This window comes from Lissotriton vulgaris, chromosome 5, assembly GCF_964263255.1.
Source record: "Lissotriton vulgaris chromosome 5, aLisVul1.2, whole genome shotgun sequence".
Lineage (NCBI taxonomy): Eukaryota > Metazoa > Chordata > Amphibia > Caudata > Salamandridae > Lissotriton > Lissotriton vulgaris.
In genome coordinates, this window is record NC_141693.1 from 71491629 (window position 1) to 71513677 (window position 22049).

At 47.4% G+C, this 22049-nt stretch overlaps 1 protein-coding gene across 3 annotated transcripts in view; it reads right to left on the bottom strand.

The window, feature by feature from the left end:
• LOC147710211 (E3 ubiquitin-protein ligase TRIM39-like) overlaps positions 1-22049 on the bottom strand; it is a 186286-nt gene that overhangs the window by 33666 nt on the left and 130571 nt on the right. For all 3 annotated transcript variants that reach the window (XM_086920896.1, XM_086920895.1, XM_086920894.1), the window contains exon 4: positions 20048-20070. In XM_086920896.1, coding sequence (XP_086777022.1) covers positions 20048-20070 — 23 coding nt within the window. The remainder of the gene's footprint in view (positions 1-20047; positions 20071-22049) is intronic.

The window sequence follows — 22049 nt, forward strand, 5'->3', positions numbered from 1 at the left end:
GAAGAGTGTGAAAAGCTTTAAGACTAATGAAAAAAATATATGAAGGTCATGGTTTTGCAAAATCTTGTGCAATAATGCTGTTTATGTGTTTCCTCCTAGAGAGACATCAAGGTATTTTGTAAAAGGCCTGAGTTCGTCTACAATGATCTCCGATGGGGTTAATTTTGTAAAGAAGGAGAAAATGTTAGAGAATTGGTTTAACTCTTTGTGGGATGTTTAGTATAATAGTACTTGTTTGCAGACTGTTACGTGTTTCCGGGGAGAGCGGATAACATGTTCCAATGAATGTGCTGAAACCCGAGCATCGCCGGAGAAAGAACGTGCAGCCTCCCAATCTCCATGTTGAGGGACTAAGGATGGAAAACGAACCAAGGACAAATGCACGGAGTGGCAGACACTGTGGTCCGATGAGAAGGCACCCCACCCCGTCCCAGAACCAATCGTGTTCGAGAGTGTGGATAACAACCTTTCAACTGATTTAGATTCGTTTGTAGAATAACTTGAAACAATGGGGATAGTGGAGGCTTCTTGGTCATAGCACCGAACCCAAATGACTCCTCAATATAAATGACCCTTTATGCTTGGTTAAGGGATTTGTGTGCAAACTGATTGGCACCCACCGTCTCAATGCAAGTTCATAAGAGAACTTTAACAATGTACATAAACGCACAGGTGCACAACACAATTTAAGACAGTAAAAGCAGTTACAAGTCTAATAATCACAGAAATTGAGTTCCTTAGTTTCGATTCTTTTTTATTACAAACAACGTGAAGGATGTGCAATCCTTTTTTTCTTCACGTTGTTTGGAATAACAAAAGAATCGAAACTAAGGAACTCCATTTCTGTGATTATTAGACTTATAACTGCTTTTACTGTCTTAAATTGTGTTGTGCACCTGTGCGTTTATGTAGATCGTTTGTAGAATAGTTGGCGGACAATAGGGTGCTAGCAGAAGTGGTTCCGGTACGAGTGTAGGGAGGGAGAGAGAGGTCCGTCCAGACACGTATGAGCTGAAGACAGCTTGAATCTGTCTGAATTCGGACTCCTGTCTCTGCGGTCTCGCACCCGGTACCTTGAGGCTTGCTCAGCTTTCTCTTTTGTTCTGAACTAGGTTCGTATGAGATTCTAAGCTGTTATGGGAGATGCTTTTGTCTCTTTTTCTATCCACTCTCCTTATGTACTAATTTGAGATGTATTTGCATTATCAAGTCAATCAATCAAAAACTTTATTGGGTTTAAAAGATAGAAAACCATAAAAGATTACAGATCTCATAAAAAGACAAAGGGCGTTTCTAAATCCTAGACATTCTAAGCGACAATCCCGTTGTATACATATTAAAATATTTAACTGCCGTATATAAAAATTATTAAAAGACACAGTGTTATTATTACAATGTGGATAGACCATCCAATAAATAAAAGAAGATACCAGCATTACAGATGAATTAATTAACCGGTTAAAAAGACCGTATGGCCACAGCACTGTATTACATAGAAAGAAAAAACAGGCGGCATTTAAAAGTTAATTTTCCATACTTTTTCTATATTTTAATGAGCAGTTCAAAAAACCAACCACAAAAGGGATGCATTCAGGTTTTAACATTTGTAGAAAATAAAGGGCGGGGCGCGCTTTGGAAAGTTTAGCATTATCAAGTTTTATATATGTGTGGAAAGTTTACTTATGTTTGCTGTGCTTCTGTAATGACCATCTCATATGCTTCTTGAGATTAAGATAAAGCAGAATAATCGAACACAAGACTGTCTTTCATTTGAGTACGGCGTTATGACGGGAGTGGTTAATTTCTATATGTAAACTCCTCTTTGCCCTAGGGGCTCGCGGAGAGGTAAGCCCAATAAACAATAGTCATGTCCCAGCACCATGAGCTGAAAGGAGCAATCTGCCAAGCAGGCCCTGCTGCAAGGGAATCAGAAGCTCTAAAGCTTTTAAATGTTGTGAGCTGTGCACATGGGTAAGAGTCTGTGATTATGGGTCAGAGCGTATCTCTGAGAGACAGAGTGTGTGCTTGTGTCATGTGCGTGTGTGTGTGTGTGTGGGTGAGCGCGTGTGTGTGCACGTGTAAATTAAAGTATCATTGGTGGCAACCAGTGAGTGACAATAAGCGAAAGAGTGAGTATGAATGAATTAAAGTGTTACTGTGAGGGAGAATGACAGTGAGCGTGGAGGAATGACAGTGAGCGTGGAGGAATGACAGTGAGCTAGGAGGAATGACAGTGAGTGAGGGAGAATGGCAGTGAGCGTTACTGTGAGGGAGGATGAATGATAGTGAATGTTACTGTGAGGTAGAATGACAGTGAGTGTTACTGTGAGGTAGAATGACTGTGTGACAGAGACGGACAGTGAGTGTTATTGTGAGGGAGAATGACAGTGAGCGAGGAGGAATGACAGTGAGTGAGGGAGAATGGCAGTGAGCGTTACTGTGAGGGAGGATGAATGATAGTGAATGTTACTGTGAGGTAGAATGACAGTGAGTGTTACTGTGAGGTAGAATGACTGTGTGACAGAGACGGACAGTGAGTGTTATTGTGAGGGAGAATGACAGTGAGCGAGGGAAAATGGCAGTGAGTGTAACTGAGGAAGAATGACAGTGAGTGTAACTGAGGGAGAATGACAGTGAGGGTTCATGTGAGGGAGCATGACAGTTATGTTACTGTGAGGGAGAATGACAGTGAGTGTTACTGTGAGGGAGAATGTAAATGTAAATGTAAATGTGTTTCGATTTATATAGCGCACTTTAACCCAGGGGCCTCAAGGCGCTTGCTTAGGGAACCCGTCCTGGTATTCCCCTGTGAGATACCCCGGCCGGGTATCCACAAGGTGAAAGCCAGGCATCCCGCCGCGAGGGGCCGTAGTGGAGATTAAGCAAGCTATTACCCAGAGTCGCAGAGTGTGACCCCGTGAGTCGAGTAGGCACCAGAGCGAGAATTGTCGACTCCGTGGAATTTTTTTTTTTTTTTGAGCCCGAGACCCGCCGAGGCGGGGAATCGAACCCTGGTCCACGGCTGATCTCAGCTTCTGGGTCTGCCGCCTCTAACCACTGAGCCACTCATGACAGTGAGTGTTACTGTGAGGGAGAATGACTGTGTGACAGAGACGGACAGTGAGTGTTATTGTGAGGGAGAATGACAGTGAGCGAGGGAGAATGGCAGTGAGCGAGGGAGAATGGCAGTGAGCGAGGAAGAATGACAGTGAGTGTAACTGAGGGAGAATGACAGTGAGTGTAACTGAGGGAGAATGACAGTGAGGGTTCATGTGAGGGAGCATGACAGTTATGTTACTGTGAGGGAGAATGACAGTGAGTGTTACTGTGAGGGAGAATGACAGTGAGTGTTACTGTCAGGGAGAATGAGGGAAAGATGACAGCGAGAGTTACTGTGAGGGAGAATGACGGTGAGTGTTACTGTGAGGGAGAATGATGGTGTTACAGTGAGAGAGAATGACAGGGAGTGTTCCTGTGAGTAAGAATGACAGTGAGTGTAACTGTGAGGGAGAATGACAGTGAGTGAGAATGACAATGAGTGTTTCTGTGAGGGAGAATGACAGTGGGCCTGATTCACAGAACTAACTTAAGACAAAATCCTAAACGTACTACTTTTGGTATTCACAGAAGTTAGGATTTTGTCAAAACAGACTTAAGACAAAATCCTAACTTAAGTCTGTCTTAAGTCTGCCTTAAGACAAACTTAAGACAAAATCCTAACCTCTGTGAATACCAAAAGTAGCAAGTGTTGGATTTTGTCTTAAGTTAGTTCTGTGAATCGGCCCCAGTGAGTGTTACTGTGAGGGAATATTACAGTGAGTGAGGGAGAATGAGAGTGAGAGTGAGTGTTACTGTGACTGAGAAGGACAGTGAGTGTTACTGTGACTGAGAATGACAAGGAGTGTAATTGTGTGAGGGAAAATGACAGTGAGTGTTACTGTGAGGGAGAATGACAGTGAGTGAGGGAGAATGAGAGTGAGAGTCAGTGTTACTGTGAGGGAGAATGACATTGAGTCCGGGAGAATGACAGTGAGTGTAACTGTGAGGGAGAATGACAACGAGTGTTAATGTGAGGAAGAATGACAATGAGTGTTACTGTGAGGGAGAATGACAGTGAGTGTTACTGTGAGGGGAATGGCAGTGAGTGTTACAGTGAGGGAGAATGACAGCGAGTGTTAACGTGAGGGAGAATGACAGTGAGTGTAACTGTTAGGGAGAATGACAGTGAGTGTTAACGTGAGGGAGAATGACAGTGAGTGTAACTGTGAGGGAGAATGACAGCGAGTGTTAATGTGAGGGAGAATTACAGTGTTACTGTGAGGGAGAATGACAGTGTTACTGTGACTGAGAATGACAGTGAGTGTTACTGTGAGGGGAATGACAGTGAGTGTTACAGTGAGGGAGAATGACAGCGAGTGTTAACGTGAGGGAGAATGACAGTGAGTGTAATTGTTAGGGAGAATGACAGTGAGTGTTAACGTGAGGGAGAATGACAGTGAGTGTAACTGTGAGGGAGAATGACAGCGAGTGTTAATGTGAGGGAGAATTACAGTGTTAATGTGAGGGAGAATTACAGTGTTACTGTGACTGAGAATGACAGTGAGTGTTACTTTGAGGGAGAATGACAAGGAGTGTAATTGTGTGAGGGAAAATGACAGTGAGTGTTACTTTGAGGGAGAATGACAATGAGTGTAATTGTGTGAGGGAAAATGACAGTGAGTGTTACTGTGAGGGAGAATGACAGTGAGTGTTAATGTTAGGGAGAATGACAGTGAGTGTTACTGTGAGGGAGAATGACAGAGAGTGTTAATGTTAGGGAGAATGACTGTGAGAAGTTGGCCTGATATGCAGTGCTCACTATTCTAGTTATCACTATGTATCATTCCAAAAGACCCTTATTGATGATTGGTTGTAAGTCAACCTTACAGACCAGCTATCCTAGTAGCATGGACAAGAGCAGTCTTTAGGCTAAACTCTAGAGGGCGTGTTAATCCAGCTGTTAGCCATCACATATACCCCTTGAACACCAAGTGAAAGGACACCACACAAGTTGTTATGAAAATAAAAGGATATTTATTTATAACAAGTCTACCCTGATCTCTTCATGAGTCAGGGAGCTAAGCACACAACAAAACTCTTAAGAAAATACTTTAAGTTGCACAATTTACACAAATGCCCGAGGGGCACGAAAAACCATATACTACAAAAGTGGAATGCGAAATACTAGCAGGTAAGTAACTCGATCCAGAGGCTTTAGGATTGCTAGGACTACACTACTGAACCTTCAGGTTAGGAGCAGGAGGCCTAGGGAGATCGGGTGCAGAGTGTGCACTCTCACGTGGGATGCGGGACAAAGTCTATGGATGCTAGATTTCGTAAAGTTACAGTTATCGGACGAATCCGACTAGTTAGGCTGAAAACGAAAAAGGATCTGGACACTTAGATAGTGAACCTATGTTGGAGCACCGAAATGCTCAGGTTACCTAGCCCAGGCGCTGCGGCTGCATAGGGTTCAAAAGACGTCGGGAATCCTCGTTACAGTCTATGGAGCCTGAAAGAAGAAGTTGCTGGCAGGCGACCAGTGATGAAGTTCGATGTGATCCAAGCCTGGATCGAAGATGGAGACGACCTGAAAGCAGAGGGGACTCAGTTCTTAATCACTAGCCAGTGATCAGATGGGCACCAGGATGGCACCGGATGAAGTCACCTCGACCAGGTGAGTGGGCGACGCTGGGCTCTGCAGTCTCTCGGACCAGGAGGCGTTGTCGGCGACCAGAATGGAGGTGCGAGCTGTCCCACGAAGGTGTCTGCTGTCGGCGATGCTGGACCCAGGATTGGGGCAACAAACCTTGGCAAAGGCAAGCCCACGCGGTGGACTCAAAATGGCGTCTGGAGTGGACCAGGAGGGTCCGGGGTGCTCCTCTCTTGGGAGGGAGCAAGGGCCAGCCTGGAGCAACCAGACCAGCGATGGAAGTGTTGTGGTTCGTCGTCAAGAGGGCCACAAGCCAGCAGGCAAGTAGCCGGACAACGCAGTGAGCAGCAAAGAGCAGAAGGGCCCCACGCAGATCTCGTGGATGCTGGGGGGCTGGACTTCGGTGCTGGAGCTGCTCAGGGTTAGGGCTTCTCAAACCCCAAAGCACTCACTCGAGGATCCCTCGGCGGTCGTGCTGGATAAGCGTCGTGCAGTCTTGAAGATGGCCGGTCCCTCGAGGTCTCGTCACACCCACGAATCTCAGCTGGGCTGATGATGTAGGTAGAGGTCAGAGGTGCCAGGGAATCCGGGTCTCGTTGAGCTGGGCAGTCTTGATCCGGAGGATGGACTTGCAGCAAACCGCATGCGCTTAGATGGTGCCCGCTGGTGCAGGGTGGCTACTCCTTAGCCACAAGTCAGAAAGGTTCAAGAGTTCTTTCGTGGAAAGTCATCAAGATTCGGAATTACACCGCCCCTGACAGGAAACCCTTTGTCCAAGCTCTCCTCGCTGGAAGGACTCCCAGCAGCAGGAGGTCAGCAGGAGGTCAGACTTGTGTCTGTGGTGGCAGCATCCATTTTGTGATGCTGAGGCTCGAGTTAACTTTAACCGGGGTTCACAGTTACATACATGTCGTGTCCCTCTAGAAGGGTGGAATGCTAACCCCGTCGCCAGAATTGGCGAGGGGTTAGTATTCCAATTCGTATGACACCTTACTCGACATGTTTTGATAAAGCGATACCAAAGTTGGCAAATAACCGCGAGGATTATAATGCACTTAAGAGTATATGGTATGCGTTATTATGGAACAGCTATTAGCACCATCTCACATAATTTCAAGCACTCTGCCTTCAGGATTGATAAGGCCTGCCATAGGAGTGACTGATAGGAATGCATGTGTCCATTTTAGGGTTAGATATAGGTATACTATATCTAAAGCAAAGGGTGATTACACCACCTTGCCCCAGCTGTCGTGCAGCCAGTTGTGTCAGATTTAGATGGCCAGCCAGGGGTGGCATAATACATGCTGCAGCCCCTGGTAGGCCCTGGGTACACCTATGCCCTGGGTACAGGGACTGATCAGGTGGCCCAGTACCAATTGGTAAATGCACCTAAGGTACATGGAATCCATTTTACAGAGAGAGCAGTAGGCCTGGGGCCCTGAATAGCAGGGTCCCAGGTCAACTAAGTCGGAAAACCAGCAAAACACCAGGCAAAAAGTTGGGGGCAACCATAGTCAGGTATCCACCCTCCTACAATGACAGTGAGTGTTACTGTGAGGGAGGATGACAGTGGATGTTACTGTGAGTGAGAAAGACAGTGAGTGTTACTGTGTGTAAGACTTAGTGAGCCACTGTCTGAGTGAGAGAGTGAGAATTAGTGAGACTTTTTTTGTCAAAGTTAGTCTGAATGAATAGGACAGTAGAAATTAGTGAGAATGATTGAGACTAGGTGAGTCAGTGAGATGAAATGAATCAGAGTAAGATTGATTGAATGAGAATGCGTGAACATGTTTGGCACTAAATTAGACTAAGAATGAGTGAGACTGAGTAAGCCACAGTTTGAGTGAGTCGGACAATGAGTTAGACTGAGTAAGTCAGAGTATGAGTGAGACAGAGTTGGAATGAGTGAGAGTAAATAGAAACTAGTAAGAATGAGGGAGACAAGGGGACTCAGAGTGAGAATGAGTGATAGGCGAGTTAGAGTGAGTGGGGATGAGTGAAAATGAATAAATAAATAAATAAGATTGAGTGAGAATGAGTGAGACTAACTAAGAATGAGTGAGACTGAGTGAGTGAGTGACTCAGAGTGAAATTGAGTCCACCTAAGAGTGAGTCAGAATAGAACTGAGTGAGGCCCCCTTAAAGCTAATTGGAAGTCAGGCCTGGAATTCCGCCAAAAATGACGTCTCACCAGTTTTATAGGTCACCAGCCGCCACTGCCTTTAACGTGATTTGGGAGTAGAAACATGCCACCATTTTAATTTGTTTCCTACCAAATGCCAATAATTTGCTATTCAACTTTTTTAAATCCACTCCGATACACATGGGCTCCATCCTCTCCAATTAAAGTATAATGCATACAAGAACCCACTGTTCACTCAAAGGGTTCTAATTTACCTTGAGATCACAAGGAAGCATCATGGTCCTCTCAAACTCCACAAATTTGTAGTATAAATACTTCAGTGCGGAGGACAGCTCCAGGCCGTCCTCTGGAGCCAGTGCCTGTGTGCTGAGGACGACTCCAGGACGTCTTCTGGAGCCAGGGCTCATGTGCGGAGGACGGCTCCAGGACGTCCTCTGGAGCCAGGGCTCATGTGTTGAGGACGGCCTCTGGAGCCAGGGCTCATGTGCTGAGGACGGCTCCAGGACGTCCTCTGGAGCCAGTGCCCGTGTGCTGAGGACTGCTACAGGACCTCCTCTGGAGCCAGTGACCGTGTGCGGAGGTTGACTCCAGGACGGCCTCTGGAGCCAGGGCTCATGTGCTGAGGACAGCTCCAGGCCGTCCTCTGAAGCTAGGGCTCATGTGCTGAGGACAGCTCCAGGACGTCCTCTGGATCTAGGGCTCATGTGCTGAGGATGGTTCCAGGCCGTCCTCTGGAGCCAGTGCCCGTGTGCTGAGGACGACTCCAGGACGGCCTCTGGAGCCAGGGCTCATGTGCTGAGGATGGCTCCAGGACGGCCTCTGGAGCCAGGGCTCATGTGCTGAGGACAGCTCCAGGCTGTCCTCTGAAGCTAGGGCTCATGTGCTGAGGACGGCTCCAGGACGACCTCTGGAGCCAGTGCCCGTGTGTGGAGGATGACTCCAGGACAGCCTCTGGAGCCAGGGCTCATGTGCCGAGGACAGCTCCAGACCGTCCTCTGGAGCCAGGGCTCATGTGCGGAGGACGGCTCCAGGAAGTCCTCTGGAGCCAGGGATCATGAGGACGGCTCCAGGACGTCCTCTGGAGCTAGGGCTAATGAGGACGGCTCCAGGACGTCCTCTGGAGCTAGGGCTAATGAGGACGGCTCCAGGACGTCCTCTGGAGCCAGGGCTCATGAGGACGGCTCCAGGACGTCCTCTGGAGCTAGGGCTCATGAGGACGGCTCCAGGACGTCCTCTGGAGCTAGGGCTCATGAGGACGGCTGTAGGACGTCCTCTGGAGCCAGGGCTCATGAGGACGGCTCCAGGATGTCCTCTGGAGCTAGGGCTAATGAGGACGGCTCCAGGACGTCCTCTGGAGCCAGGGCTCATGAGGACGGCTCCAGGACGTCCTCTGGAGCTAGGGCTCATGAGGACGGCTCCAGGACGTCCTCTGGAGCTAGGGCTCATGAGGACGGCTGTAGGACGTCCTCTGGAGCCAGGGCTCATGAGCACGGCTCCAGGACGTCCTCTGGAGCCAGGGCTCATGAGCACGGCTCCAGGACATCCTCTGGAGCCAGGGCTCATGAGGACGGCTCCAGGACGTCCTCTGGAGCTAGGGCTCATGTGCTGAGGACGGCTCAAGGATGGCCTCAGGAGCCAGTGCCGTGTGCTGAGGATGACTCCAGGCCGTCCGCCGGAGCCAGGGCTCATGTGCTGATTACGGCTCTAGGACGGCCTCTGGAGCCAGGGCCCATGTGCTGAGGACAGCTCCTGGACGTCCTCTGGAGCCAAGGCTCATGAGGACGGCTCCAGGACGTCCTCTGGAGCCAGGGCTCATGAGGACGACTCCATGACGGACACTGGAGCCAGTGCCCGTGTGCTGAGGATGACTCCAGGACGGACTCTGGAGCCAGGGCTCATGTGCTGAGGATGGCTCCAGGACGTCCTCTGGATCTAGCGCTCATGTGCTGAGGATGGCTCCAGGCCGTCCTCTGGAGCCAGTGCCCGTGTGCTGAGGACGATTCCAGGACGGCCTCTGGAGCCACAGCTCATGTGCTGACGACGGCTCCAGGACGGCCTCTGGAGCCAAAGCCTGTGTGCTGACGACGGCTCCAGGCCATCGTAGTACACGATAGAGGAAATACCTCTGGTGCCAGCACCAGAGGAATTTCCATTCATTTAAATTATCAATGGGAGCTGGGGTAGAGATTCCTCTGCTCCCAAGGCTATTCAATTTTTTTTCCTCTATAAAGACAATGCACTGGTGTCACTTCAGAGAAACTGAAAGTGAAATGAGCCGAGTGGCTCATTCCAATTCTACTGCTTTGGAACTTAGGGGCATATGCATATCTCAGCCACCGAACACTGAAACAGACTATAGTGCTATTGTTGGAAAGGGGAATATATCCGCTTTCTAAAAGTGGCTCAGTGCCTTTCCCTAGTGGATCCCTGCTTGAGTATCACCAAAGGAGGGCGATCCCAAAGGAGAAATCCACTCACTAGACCCCCAGGAATATTTTTTAGTGGGGGAGTAGCTATGGGCTAGTGCTCCCCCTCCCCATTCCCAAACGTCTTTCTGCCCCCCCTCCCTCTCCCTCCGCCGGGGCAGATTCAAGGTACTTACCTCTTGGCAAAATGGGTGGGAGCTTCCCTGCGAGGCACTGGCCTATAGCCCCTACCCACTCGTAAGTGGCAGACAGGAGGCATTTCCCTCCAATCTGCCCACTAGTCCACCAGAGATTAGATTTGGAGGGGGAGAGTGCCCCCCCTGACAATAGGTAATGCTAGCCATCCAAGCCATCCAGACAAGTGAATACAAATAAATGACTGACAAACTCCCGACCACAATTGTCACATATTAGCATCATTATATAATGCCAGGAATCACCAGATCCTACCATCATCACGCTGCAGCCTTCAAGACAATCAAACTGCGACCCGGCATTGGCGATGGAAGAGTGCAACGGGCCCATGTGGGCCATCAAGGGGTTGTGAAAATGAAAAATAGACTGCACAGAGGTCTGGTTCCTGCCTTTGGATGACCATGTGGAGAACACAGGGCAAGAATGCTCCCTCTGCCGAGCCCTCACTGCCCACTATCACCGAAGACATTCTGAATGCTCCTTGGGTCTAAGGGAGCGCTGGTTTGGGGATTTTCCCCTGACGGGCGGCAGCGCTGATGATCCTGAACAATTCCTCAAAATACCCAGAGGTCCAAGAGAGAGGTCCACGGCAGCAGAGAAGGAAAACCAAAGCTTCAATAAAGAATTGGCAGACCACAGCATCTCTAGTGAATGAAGAACAGACAGTGGGCCGTCATTTCAGGGACAAGAAATGGCTGATTTCCCGACCCAGTTTCACATGAAAAATATAAAAGTGACACCTCGATGCCCAGACAAATAGAGAGGTCAATAGCGTTCTGCGGTCCCTCGCGACAGTAACACAAATTGCACTTCAGAACATCAGAACATTGATCGAGGCCTCTACTCAATCTTAAGGGTTTACTTGCTGATGCCTCACGCCATGATGGAACAAGCTCCAAGCCAACTGCACGGGGAGAGAACGATGGCGGACATCATTCCCCACCATCCAGGGTGGACACAACCACAGCCGATGATGATGCCGTCATGGCTATGAGTTTAAAGGGCAAATGACAAAGCCCATTGAAGAAATGCGTTACTTACCTGTAACAGCAGTTATCCAGTATTGGTATCTTTCATAGATTCACATGCCTGAATCATTCCCCGTCGTCGGGGTGGGAGTCCCCGGTAAATAATAATAGTAATGTCACATAGACATATACATAGTACTAGGCCAGAGGCCTTACATTAGTAGCCTATCTAGGTCCTTATGTAAAAAGGACCAAACTTTGGCCAGGAGCCAATCAGCTACTATCACCCTCCTCACCTTCCTGGAAGGAGCCCTAGTCCCTCAGATTTTCGTAAGCACAGTGCTAAGTAGATACCAATACTGGATAACTGCTGTTACAGGTAAGTAACGCATTTCTTATCCAGTATTATGGGTATCTTTCATAGATTCACATGCCTGAATCAGAATAGCAAGCAATAATGAGCACATTACGTCTAATAAGTTCGTCAAGACATAACAATCTTATCATAAGCTGCTACACAGTTTACATGATACTGACAACCTGATAAGAAATGTGCGATAAATTACCTGGAAGGTGGGATGATAGGAAGAAGGCTCACCACTAATGAAATAGATGACGTAGGACCGCCTGTCCCACTGGTGCATCCTTCATAAGTTCAGAGTCCAAGCAGTAGTGCTTGGTGAACGTATGTGTTGTCTTCCATGTCGCCGCTCTGCAGATGTCGACAATGGGTACCCCAGCAAAGAGCGCCCTGGAGGTGGATACTGCTCTAGTGGAGTGTGCTCGAACCTTTGAAGGCAGAGGATGGCCCGCCTGTTGATGACAGAAGGCGATGGCCGCTGAAATCCATCTGGAAATGCTTTGTTTTGTCAATGCTAGGCCTTTCCTAGGCCTGCTAAATGCAACAAACAATTGATTGGACTTTCTAAATTGCTCCGTCCTGTGTAAGTAGAACTTGAGACATCGTTTGAGGTCCAATGAAGGTAGGGATCTTTCAGCCGCAGATGATGGATTCGGGAAGAAAGACCTCAGGACAATAGGTTCGTTGAGATGGAAAGAGGACGGAACCTTCGGTATAAACTTAGGGTTAGTCCGCAGAATGACCCTGTCGTTCTTGAACTGGATGAAAGGGTCTTGCACAGAAAAAGCCTGCAGTTCGCTCACTCTCCTTGCTGACGTGAGCGCCAGTAATAGAGCTGTTTTCCATGACAAATACTTTAGATCTGCTTTGTGGATTGGCTCAAACGGGTGTTTCATTAGTTGAGCTAGTACCACATTTAGTTGCCATGTAGGAGGAGACACTCTAACTGGAGGGAAAGTTCTGAATAATCCCTTCAGAAACTGTTTGATTAGTCTGTTGGTCCATAGTGAAGCTCCACACGAAGATCGTCTGAACCTGGATATGGCCGCCAGGTGGACTTTTATTGAAGCGTGTGCCAGCCCTGAATTGGCTAGGTGGAGCAAGTAGGGCAGAATTTGCGCTGGAGTAGAAGTGAACGGATGTAATTTTTGAGCTTCACACCACAAACAGAACCTTTTCCACTTGAGGGAATACGTTTTATTAGTACTTTCAGCCCGGGCCCGGGCTAAAACGACCCTGCATTCCTGTGGAATATCTAAATCCTGGAACTCTCGGAACTCAGGAGCCAAGCGGATAATTTTAGAGATGTTGGATCCGGATGTTGGACTTGTCCCTTGTTCATTGTGAGGAGATGTGGGCATGTCCTGAATTGATTTGGAGGTTCCAGCGATAGAAGGTGTAGTTCTGTATACCAGTGCTGGCGCGGCCACGCTGGGGCTATCAGGATCATGGTACAACTCTCTGCTTTCAGTTTCCGGAGAAAACTGGGGATCAGGGGAAACGGTGGAAAAGCGTAAGCAAAGACGTTGCACCATGTCATCGAAAAGGCATTCCCTAGGGACCTTTTCTGGGGAAGCCAGCTTGCATAATGTTGGCATTTCGCGTTCACTTCCATCGCAAAGAAATCCAGGTGAGGCTTGCCCCAACGAGAGAACACTGAGTCGAGCGTCGGCTGGTCTAGCTCCCACTCGTGGCAAATGGAGCGATGCCTGCTTAGCGAGTCTGCCAGGGTGTTGTCTATTCCTGAAACATACTCTGCCCGCAGAGAAATGTTGTGTTGTAACAACCAGATCCAAATTATCTGAGATTCTCGAGACAACGTCCTGGATCGAGTACCCCCCTGTTTGTTCAGGTAGTGCATAGTGGTGGTGTTGTCCGTTCTCACAAGCACTGGGGAGTTCCTGATTCGGGGTAGAAATGCTCGAAGCGCCAAGCGCACTGCTCGCAGCTCTAGCAGATTGATGTGGAGTTGTTTTTCTGCCATTGACCACTGACCGTGTACTTGCATTTCTTGAAGGAACGCCCCCCATCCTTCCAGTGAAGCGTCTGTGGTAATCACATGAGGAGAGACTGGGAGTAGAAAAAGAAGGCCCTTGTTTAAGTTGTCGCCCAGAATCCACCATCTCAGAGCTTTCTTCATGACCTGAGTAATCTTGATCCAGTCGTCGAAAGATCCTGTACTTTGGATCCACTGATTTGTTAAGGCTTCCTGTAGAGGCCGCATGTGGAGGCGACAGTGAGGAATGAGAAAGATGTTGGAAGACATCATTCCTAGCAAAGACTTGAAGAGTCGAACTCTGACTCTCTTTCTGGTCTGAATGTGGACGGCCAGGGTCTTCAGCTTGACCTGACGTTCTCTGGAAGGGAAGGCTTTTTCCTGTTGTGTATCCAACGTTGCTCCCAGAAAATTGAGACGTTGTGACGGTTGTAGAATTGACTTTTGCTGGTTGAGTGTTAGGCCCAGGTTCTCGAAGAGATGAAGGCAGGCCGTAGATGACCTGGTTACGCCCGTCCGAGTAGGAGCTTTGACGAGCCAGTCGTCTAGGTAAGGAAAGACTTGGTGATGATGCTGGCGAAGATATGCCGCTACCGGAGACAGACACTTCGTGAAGATGCGTGGGGCTGACTTCAGGCCGAATGGTAAGACCCTGAACTGGTAGTGTCTGCCCGCCACTACAAACCTCAGGAATTGTCGATGACTCTTGTGAATGAGGATATGAAAATAGGCATCCTGGAGGTCTAAGGATACCATATAGTCTTTTGAATTGAGTAGGTGTAATACTTCCTGGAGGGTAACCATACGGAAGGATTGCTTCTTGAGGTATTTGTTTAGGTGTCTCGGATCCAGTATTGGTCTCCACTGCTTTTTCTCCTTTTTTCTGATCAGGAAGAATCGGGAATAGAATCCTTTCCCCTTCTGACCTCGAGGAACTCTCTCCACTGCTCTTTTCTGGAGCATTAGAGAGAGCTCCCTTTGAAGTAGGTTCAGATTCTTGTGCTGCATAGGACCTGGTGGGTTTGATGGAGGATGCTCCTCAAACTCCAACGTGTGTCCGAAACGAACTAACTGCAACACCCAACGATCTGTTGTAATTTGCTTCCAATTGTGAAGAAAGTTGGTAATTTTTCCTCCAACTACGAATTGTGGAGAAGAGGTGGAGGCTTGCTGGAGAAAGCAGTCATTGGCGTCTGTAATTGTCTTTCTTTCCTCCTTTTCCTCGAAATGACGATTTGTTGTATGAGCCTCGTCCTTGTTGCTGCCTCTGCTGATATTGAGGCTTGTACTGCTGGGAAGAGTTATAAGCGGACTTGTAACCGTGATAGCTGCCACGATTCTGTTGCCCTCTACCTCTGGATCCTCAAAAGGAATTAGTCTTGTATTGCAGGGTGCCTAAGGCTTTCGCCGTGTTGGTATCCTTCTTAATACCTTGCAGCATGTCATCTATATGCTCACCGAAGAGCAGGTCTCCATCAAATGGCATGTCTACAACTTTGGCTTGCACTTCAGGTCGGAATGCGGTGGCTTTAAGCCAGCCCTGGCGTCTCAAAACTGCTGCTCCTGCCAATTGACGGAAGCCTGTGGAAGCGATATCCAAGGCCACATCGATCATCTCTGAGGCCGAACGTTCACCCTCCAGCAGAATCTTCTTAACCTCCTCTTTCTGGTCTTCTGGGATCGCTCCTAGATATGGGGCTATATCTGCCCATATTTGGCGATTGTAGCGGCCTATTAAAGCCAGAGAATTTGCAGCCCTGACTGATAGGGCGGACATGGAGGAAAATCTCTTGCCGATGGCATCAAGTTTTCTTCCCTCTTTATCAGGAGGCGCTGTTATTGCCGCTGACGGGTTGCTGGACTTCTGCTGAGCGGCCTGAGATATAACCGAGTCAGGTTTAGTTTGGCCAGTTAGACATGCAGGTGCAGTGTCTGGGGCTTTGTACTTCCTTTCAAGTCTAGCCGGCACTGGAATAAGAGAAGCAGGATTTTTCATTATTTTAAGTCCTTGCTCCCATATATAATCAATTACTGGAATGGAGCGAGCAGATCTCTTGAAGGCCTCTTTAAAATCATGAAGGAAACAGTCCTGTGTTTCCAATGGTATTTGGATGTTGAACCTTGCAGCCGCTCTCCCTACGATATTATGGAATCCCCCTAAATCTTCAGGGGTGGAATCGTCCTGTCCTTGGTCAAATGATGCTGAATCCACGTTGGCGTTATCCTCAGAATCATCATCATCGTGAATTTCACCTTCCTCCTCTTGTGTGTCGTCACCTCTCATTCCTTCTTCATACTCATCCTCATCCGAAGAAATTTGAGGAGGAAATCTGTCTGGTTCCTGACGCACAACCAGCGGAGGTGGCCGTTGTTGATGTTGAGGAGTCGGCGCTTCCTGTTGTGCCTGTACTCCTGATGTAGGAGAAGACGATGGGAATCTTTGTTTATAGGCCGCAATTAGAAACTGGAGGTCAGAGACAATTGACGCTGGTAGGCACACCATAGGTTGGACCGTGGTATGCTCTTGAACTTCCTCTTGAATTGTAACCTCCTCTAACTCTTCACAGTCCGAACTCTCATGAACTTTTATGTTAAGATGAGATGGACTGGACGCTATGGGAAACATGGTCTCCATCTCAGGATCTTCAGATTCCAGAAACTGCGTTGGCAGCAGCTGTTGGACCTTGCTAGGTGAGGTCATCTCTGGTGTCACTCTGCATGATGACATTCTAAAATGTGTATAAGTATATTTCAAAGAGGGAGATCCCTTAGATTGCTGATCCGTTGTCGCGGTGTCTGTCGACGGTGGAGCGTCTATGCATCTTGAAGACTTATCAGGAATTTTCATCGTCGACTGTATTTTCGTCGACGACGTGTCGACGACAACGATTCCTTCGTCGACGGCGGTTTGGACAGCGTAGACGTCGATGGCTTCGTCGACGGTCTCGTCGTCGACGGGCTCGCCGACGATGGTGTCGACGACGATGGCTTCGTCGACGGTGTCCTCGTCGACGGTGGTGTCGACGTCGATGATGGTGTCGACGTCGATGGCTTCGTCGACGGTGCCCTCGTCGACGGAGTCCTCGACGACGACGAGGAAGTCTTCGTCGACGCTGTAGTCTTCGTCGACGGTGGAGTCGACGTCGACGATGGGGTCGACGTCGACGATGGGATCTTCGTCGACGCTGAGGTCCTCGTCGACGATGGGATTTTCGTCGACGCTGACAGCTTTATCTTCGTCGACGATGAAGTCGACGTCGACGGGAACTGCGTCGTCGACAGTTTCGAGACAGGAATAATAGAAGGCATTGACCTACCCATCGTCGACGATGTTGTAGAAGTCGACGCCATGGAGAAAGTAGACGCTGTGGATGTCGAAATGGAGATTGTTGACACCGTCACAGGTAGACCAGAAGACACCATAGCAGGCTTCTTGAAGTCTGTCATCTGAAGAGAAGGTTTCTGAGGCTTGACCTTAAGATGACCCTCCATGGACTTTGGCTTCTTGTGAGGCGGCGCAGCAGACTGACCTGGGGATGTCTGTCGAGGCCTTTTAGGAGAGGATTGGAAACTCCTGAAGAAACACTCGCTCTCACCTGAAGAGACTGCTTGATCTTTGTCCTTTAGTCTCTGAAGCCACAGAAGCAGGCGCCCTTCCCTGTCCTTCAATGTTTTGACCGGGAGAGTGCGACAAATCTTACATTCCTTGGCAGAATGCTGAGGATAGAGGCAATACAAACAGTCTTCATGCTTGTTCTCTATATGCAGCCTCAATTTGTTACAAGAGGCACAGGGTCTAAAGAGCCCTTTTTTAGGAGTAGTAGACATAATAAATACCAAAACTCCTACCAAAGCTGAAACTTGAAGAGAAAATAGAATAAATCCAAAGATTTGGGAAAAAACCTGAGCAGAGCTCAGTGGAGACTCCCTTAGCACGACGTGCGGTAGAAAATCTGAGGGACTAGGGCTCCTTCCAGGAAGGTGTGGAGGGTGATAGTAGCTGATTGGCTCCTGGCCAAAGTTTGGTCCTTTTTACATAAGGACCTAGATAGGCTACTAATGTAAGGCCTCTGGCCTAGTACTAAGTATATGTCTATGTGACATTACTATTATTATTTACCGGGGACTCCCACCCAGACGACGGGGAATGATTCAGGCATGTGAATCTATGAAAGATACCCATAATACTGGATAAGACACAGGTTCCGACACTCTGATGATCGGTGTGTGAACCATATGATGCAAGTCGGGGGCTGCGGTGATGGCGAAATGAGGACTGGGGGAGGTGACAATAAACATCTCTTTCTTTTGCAGATTTCAAAGGTCTGTGCTCCAGGAAGGAGTCACCTGAATCCTGTGTCGAAGCCGGAAAGACCCCGACGGACAGTGTTCAGGCGCCTGAGAGAGCTGAGGACAGAGGAGAGGAGAGTGGAATGGACCCGGACAGTAAGGTGGGAGCCTCCCAGATGTGATCTGATCATTTCCATTTCCGGGTGAATCCCGCCTCCAGTACCTTTCAGTGCCACAATACGACACAACATCTACTGGACATCTCTCCAGAGCCCTGTGTCGCTCAGACGTGTTGCGCCAGCTGCAAGAAAAATCCACTTCATGGTTGCAAGTAATACAGAGGCCGCAGCATCACACAGCTGCCGCGCTTCACATGATAATAGTGAGTCGTGTGGATGAGCAGTCACACTTGTGCTCAGGAATCGCCTGTCCCAATTCAAATCTCTAGGAGTCACACCCATTCTATATTTTAAATCTCGCTCACAGATAAATGTTGGCCAGCAGTGAACCGTTTCTCCCTCACACGCCGCTTGATCTTCCTTTCCCTGTACCTTATTGAGTCGCAACAGCCAGGCTGCCTTTGGTGCTCCACATTATCCTTATGAAAATGACTGGAACCTTAAACTATCAGTTCTCCAGACAGTGTTGAAGTCATGTGCAATTATTTTATGTGGCCCATCGCCATCTGGGATTATTTTGTTAAGTGACTCAAAGGTTGTGTATCTGTTAAGACTTTGTGCAGATTGTATTGTTAGCTACACAATAGAATAAATCTTATTAAGCTCTGTTAATAATGCGCTTAGAAGACTTGTCAGTAAACAAGCAGCACGTGTGTGTCACCTCCATTCCATGAGGCGCGTGGTAAGACCCCTCAGGAATGGAGACACTCCACAGGTAACTGAGATGTGGGGGCAGTCTCTGCAGGTGAGGTAAGGTGGCTGAGAGGGCTGGAGTCAGTCCCTCCCCCACCAGCCCACAGGAACCGAGACATGTGGGATCAGACACTCTGTCCAGCGGTATGACCAGGATGCAGTAGTTTTAAAGAAATATCTCTTCATCTTTTTTCAGAAATGTGACCTCCGAACCACACCTCCTGTTTTCATTGATAAACGACAGGACGCTGAGCCAGTGATGTTTATTGTTTGAATCTGTGTTGTTACCAAAAATGATACATAAAGACCTTAAAGAAGAAGGATTGAAATGCGGCTTCAGAAGACACACAAGGAAGTCGCTGAGGACTTGAAGAAGGATTTGATGCCTGGAATGGGTGATCAGTGACCTGGGCAGAGGTTTGAGGATTGAAATGAGGCTTCTGGAGACTCAAGAGGATGCCATGGACTGGAGGGAGGTCACAGCAGACTGGAGACAGATTTTGTAGGATTAGGAGCAGATCTGAGGATTACAGTGAAGTTTATGAGAACTGGATGAGACATCTACTTAGTAGAGGGAATTTACTCATGAATGAGGCTTGAATATGGCTTTAATCACATTTCAATGATATTGGGAAGCACTGACGGGATGTTTTGAAGACTGGCATTGTAGTTAGCAAATTTTGAAGGAGCTTTTACACAACTATGAATTGAAGAATATCTGAGGGGACTTTTCCAGAATGTGCTTGAGCTTTCTGTGTTCAGGGTACTTTTCCTAGGAATTTAGTTAAGTTTTATAGATACAAATATGTTTTGTAAGGGCAGCAGCTCATTTCTGTATCAATTATTTCAGGACTTAAAGGAGTTTGCTGATGACTTGCAGGGATTTATGAAACTTTAAGAGAGTTTCCTGATGACGCAAGGGAGTTTTCAGAGAAATCAAATGTATTTTCTGAGGACTTATGTTTTTTTTTTAGTATACAATGTAATTTTACGAGGATCTGAAAGTTTCCTAACACTTTGTGTGAGCTCAGTAGTGGCATTTACACACTGCAGCAGCGAGACTGCTAGTAACACGCTGAGAGGAGGATTATAAACCAGCCTTACCTGTTCAGGGTGCTTCTGATATCCTGCAAAACAGAGAAATAAACACAGCAAAATCAGTTTCCACAGAAGATGCTAAAGTTATGGCAGCATTTTTAGGAATGAAACACATCTATCTATGGTTAGAAAACAGTTACTGGGGTCACATAACAGCACATTCTGTGGCACCGCATGATTTAGCACAGAATGTGATATTCTGAGTGAGGTCACGTGACATAGCAGAAACTGACATTCTGAATGGTAATGACATAGCACAGTGTCATTCGGAGTCACAAAACACAGCACATCCTTATATTCTGAATGGAGTCACAAAACACAGCAAATTCTGATATTCTGTAATGGAGTCACTTGACACATTGTATGATGTTCTCAACAGGGTCATGTGCATGGGCATTCTAACAAAGACAGGTGGACGAGGAATGTTTTTCATAAGATGTATTGTATACAGGAACTGCCCCCGGTTGGCGACCTCTTTTCAGCAACAGTCGCTCCAACTCAGGGAACACACACGTTCTCGAAGTCGAAGCACATAAACATTCTAAAAAACACAATGGCACAAGCCATAACACATCACTCCTCCAACTCAAAACAGAATAACATTGTGCATAAAATCATATCAATAAGAACAGAACAATATAAATTATTTAAAAAACATGGAAGTACAGAATGATCAAGTATTACAACATAAAAATATATTAAGCTAATTGCACACATAAGATTTTAAAAACTTGGGTCTAGATTTGGATCGCAAACTTGGAGCTCTAAACATTTCCATGTGTTTGCTAAATTTGACAGGTTAACTGGAACTTCCACCACAATCCTTTTCCATAGGTTTGCTGAAATTACCACCACTCTTCTTCAACCGCTCTCTATATTCTGCATCATTGCATTTGGCCACCTTTCTAGTATTCCACCATTTACCATCATCCAACTTAACAACACTCCCCCTTACTTCTACAATCCTTTTTGGGATGGATAACTTAGAACAACCTTTCTTTTGAAGATGATCGGAATGTACGCTGACCAACATGCCTTTTGAAAATACAATATGCTCTTTCATTACACTGTTGTTGTGACTGAATCTATACCTTGTCTGATATTCGTTCACATTGTCACGTAAAACTTTGTAATTAACATCAAAGGTACCAGCCCTTGCCATCCATGCCGAAGCTGCAACAGTACATGGCACCCTTGTGCAAACTAAAAGGGGTAACCAGGTTGCAGAATGGGGTGTAACACGATAGTTCCATAACATCTCTTTAACCTGATCCTTCCAACACAAGTTACTGTGCCTAGCCAATTGAATACTCTGTCTCAAAACACGATTAAAACGTTCAATCATCCCATTCCCCCTAGGGTGATAAACAGGAGTTGAATACCCCATGTGCCCAAAAAGGTGTAGAACTTCTCAGATACAAATTGGGGACCGTTGTCCGTTACAATTTCTGCAGGACACCCCTCATGCCGAAAAATATCCTCACAAAAAGCAATGAAAGAAATCCATTAAGACTATTGCATATTTTTCCTCAGCACCTAAACCTTTAAAGGGGCCCCAAATGTCCATGGCTAACCGTTCCAATGATTGTTTGGGAAACGGAACGGGACATTTCAATGTTTTCTGAACCTTGTGGGACTTGTCACTGCAAGCACAGGGAATGCAATCACGTACACACCTTTCTATCTGTTTGTCCATCCCTGGCCACTAAAAACCCATACAAGCTCTTTTCTTCATACCAGTCATACCGCCATGTCCCTCGTGGAGCAAATTCATAGTTCTCTCGCTCAAACCCATTGGAACAACCAGTCTCTCACTCCTTTTAACTATTCCGTTAAAACAGATAATTCAACCCATACAAACTTGAAAGGCATCAACTCTTCAGACTTAATCCAACCATTGTGTTTGGGAAGAGCCTCAATGAGCCTCACTAAAGCAGAGTCTTCTAACACTGCCTCCTTCCATTCCTCTTCACCAATGGTACCACTCCAGTCTTGTATGTCAACCACC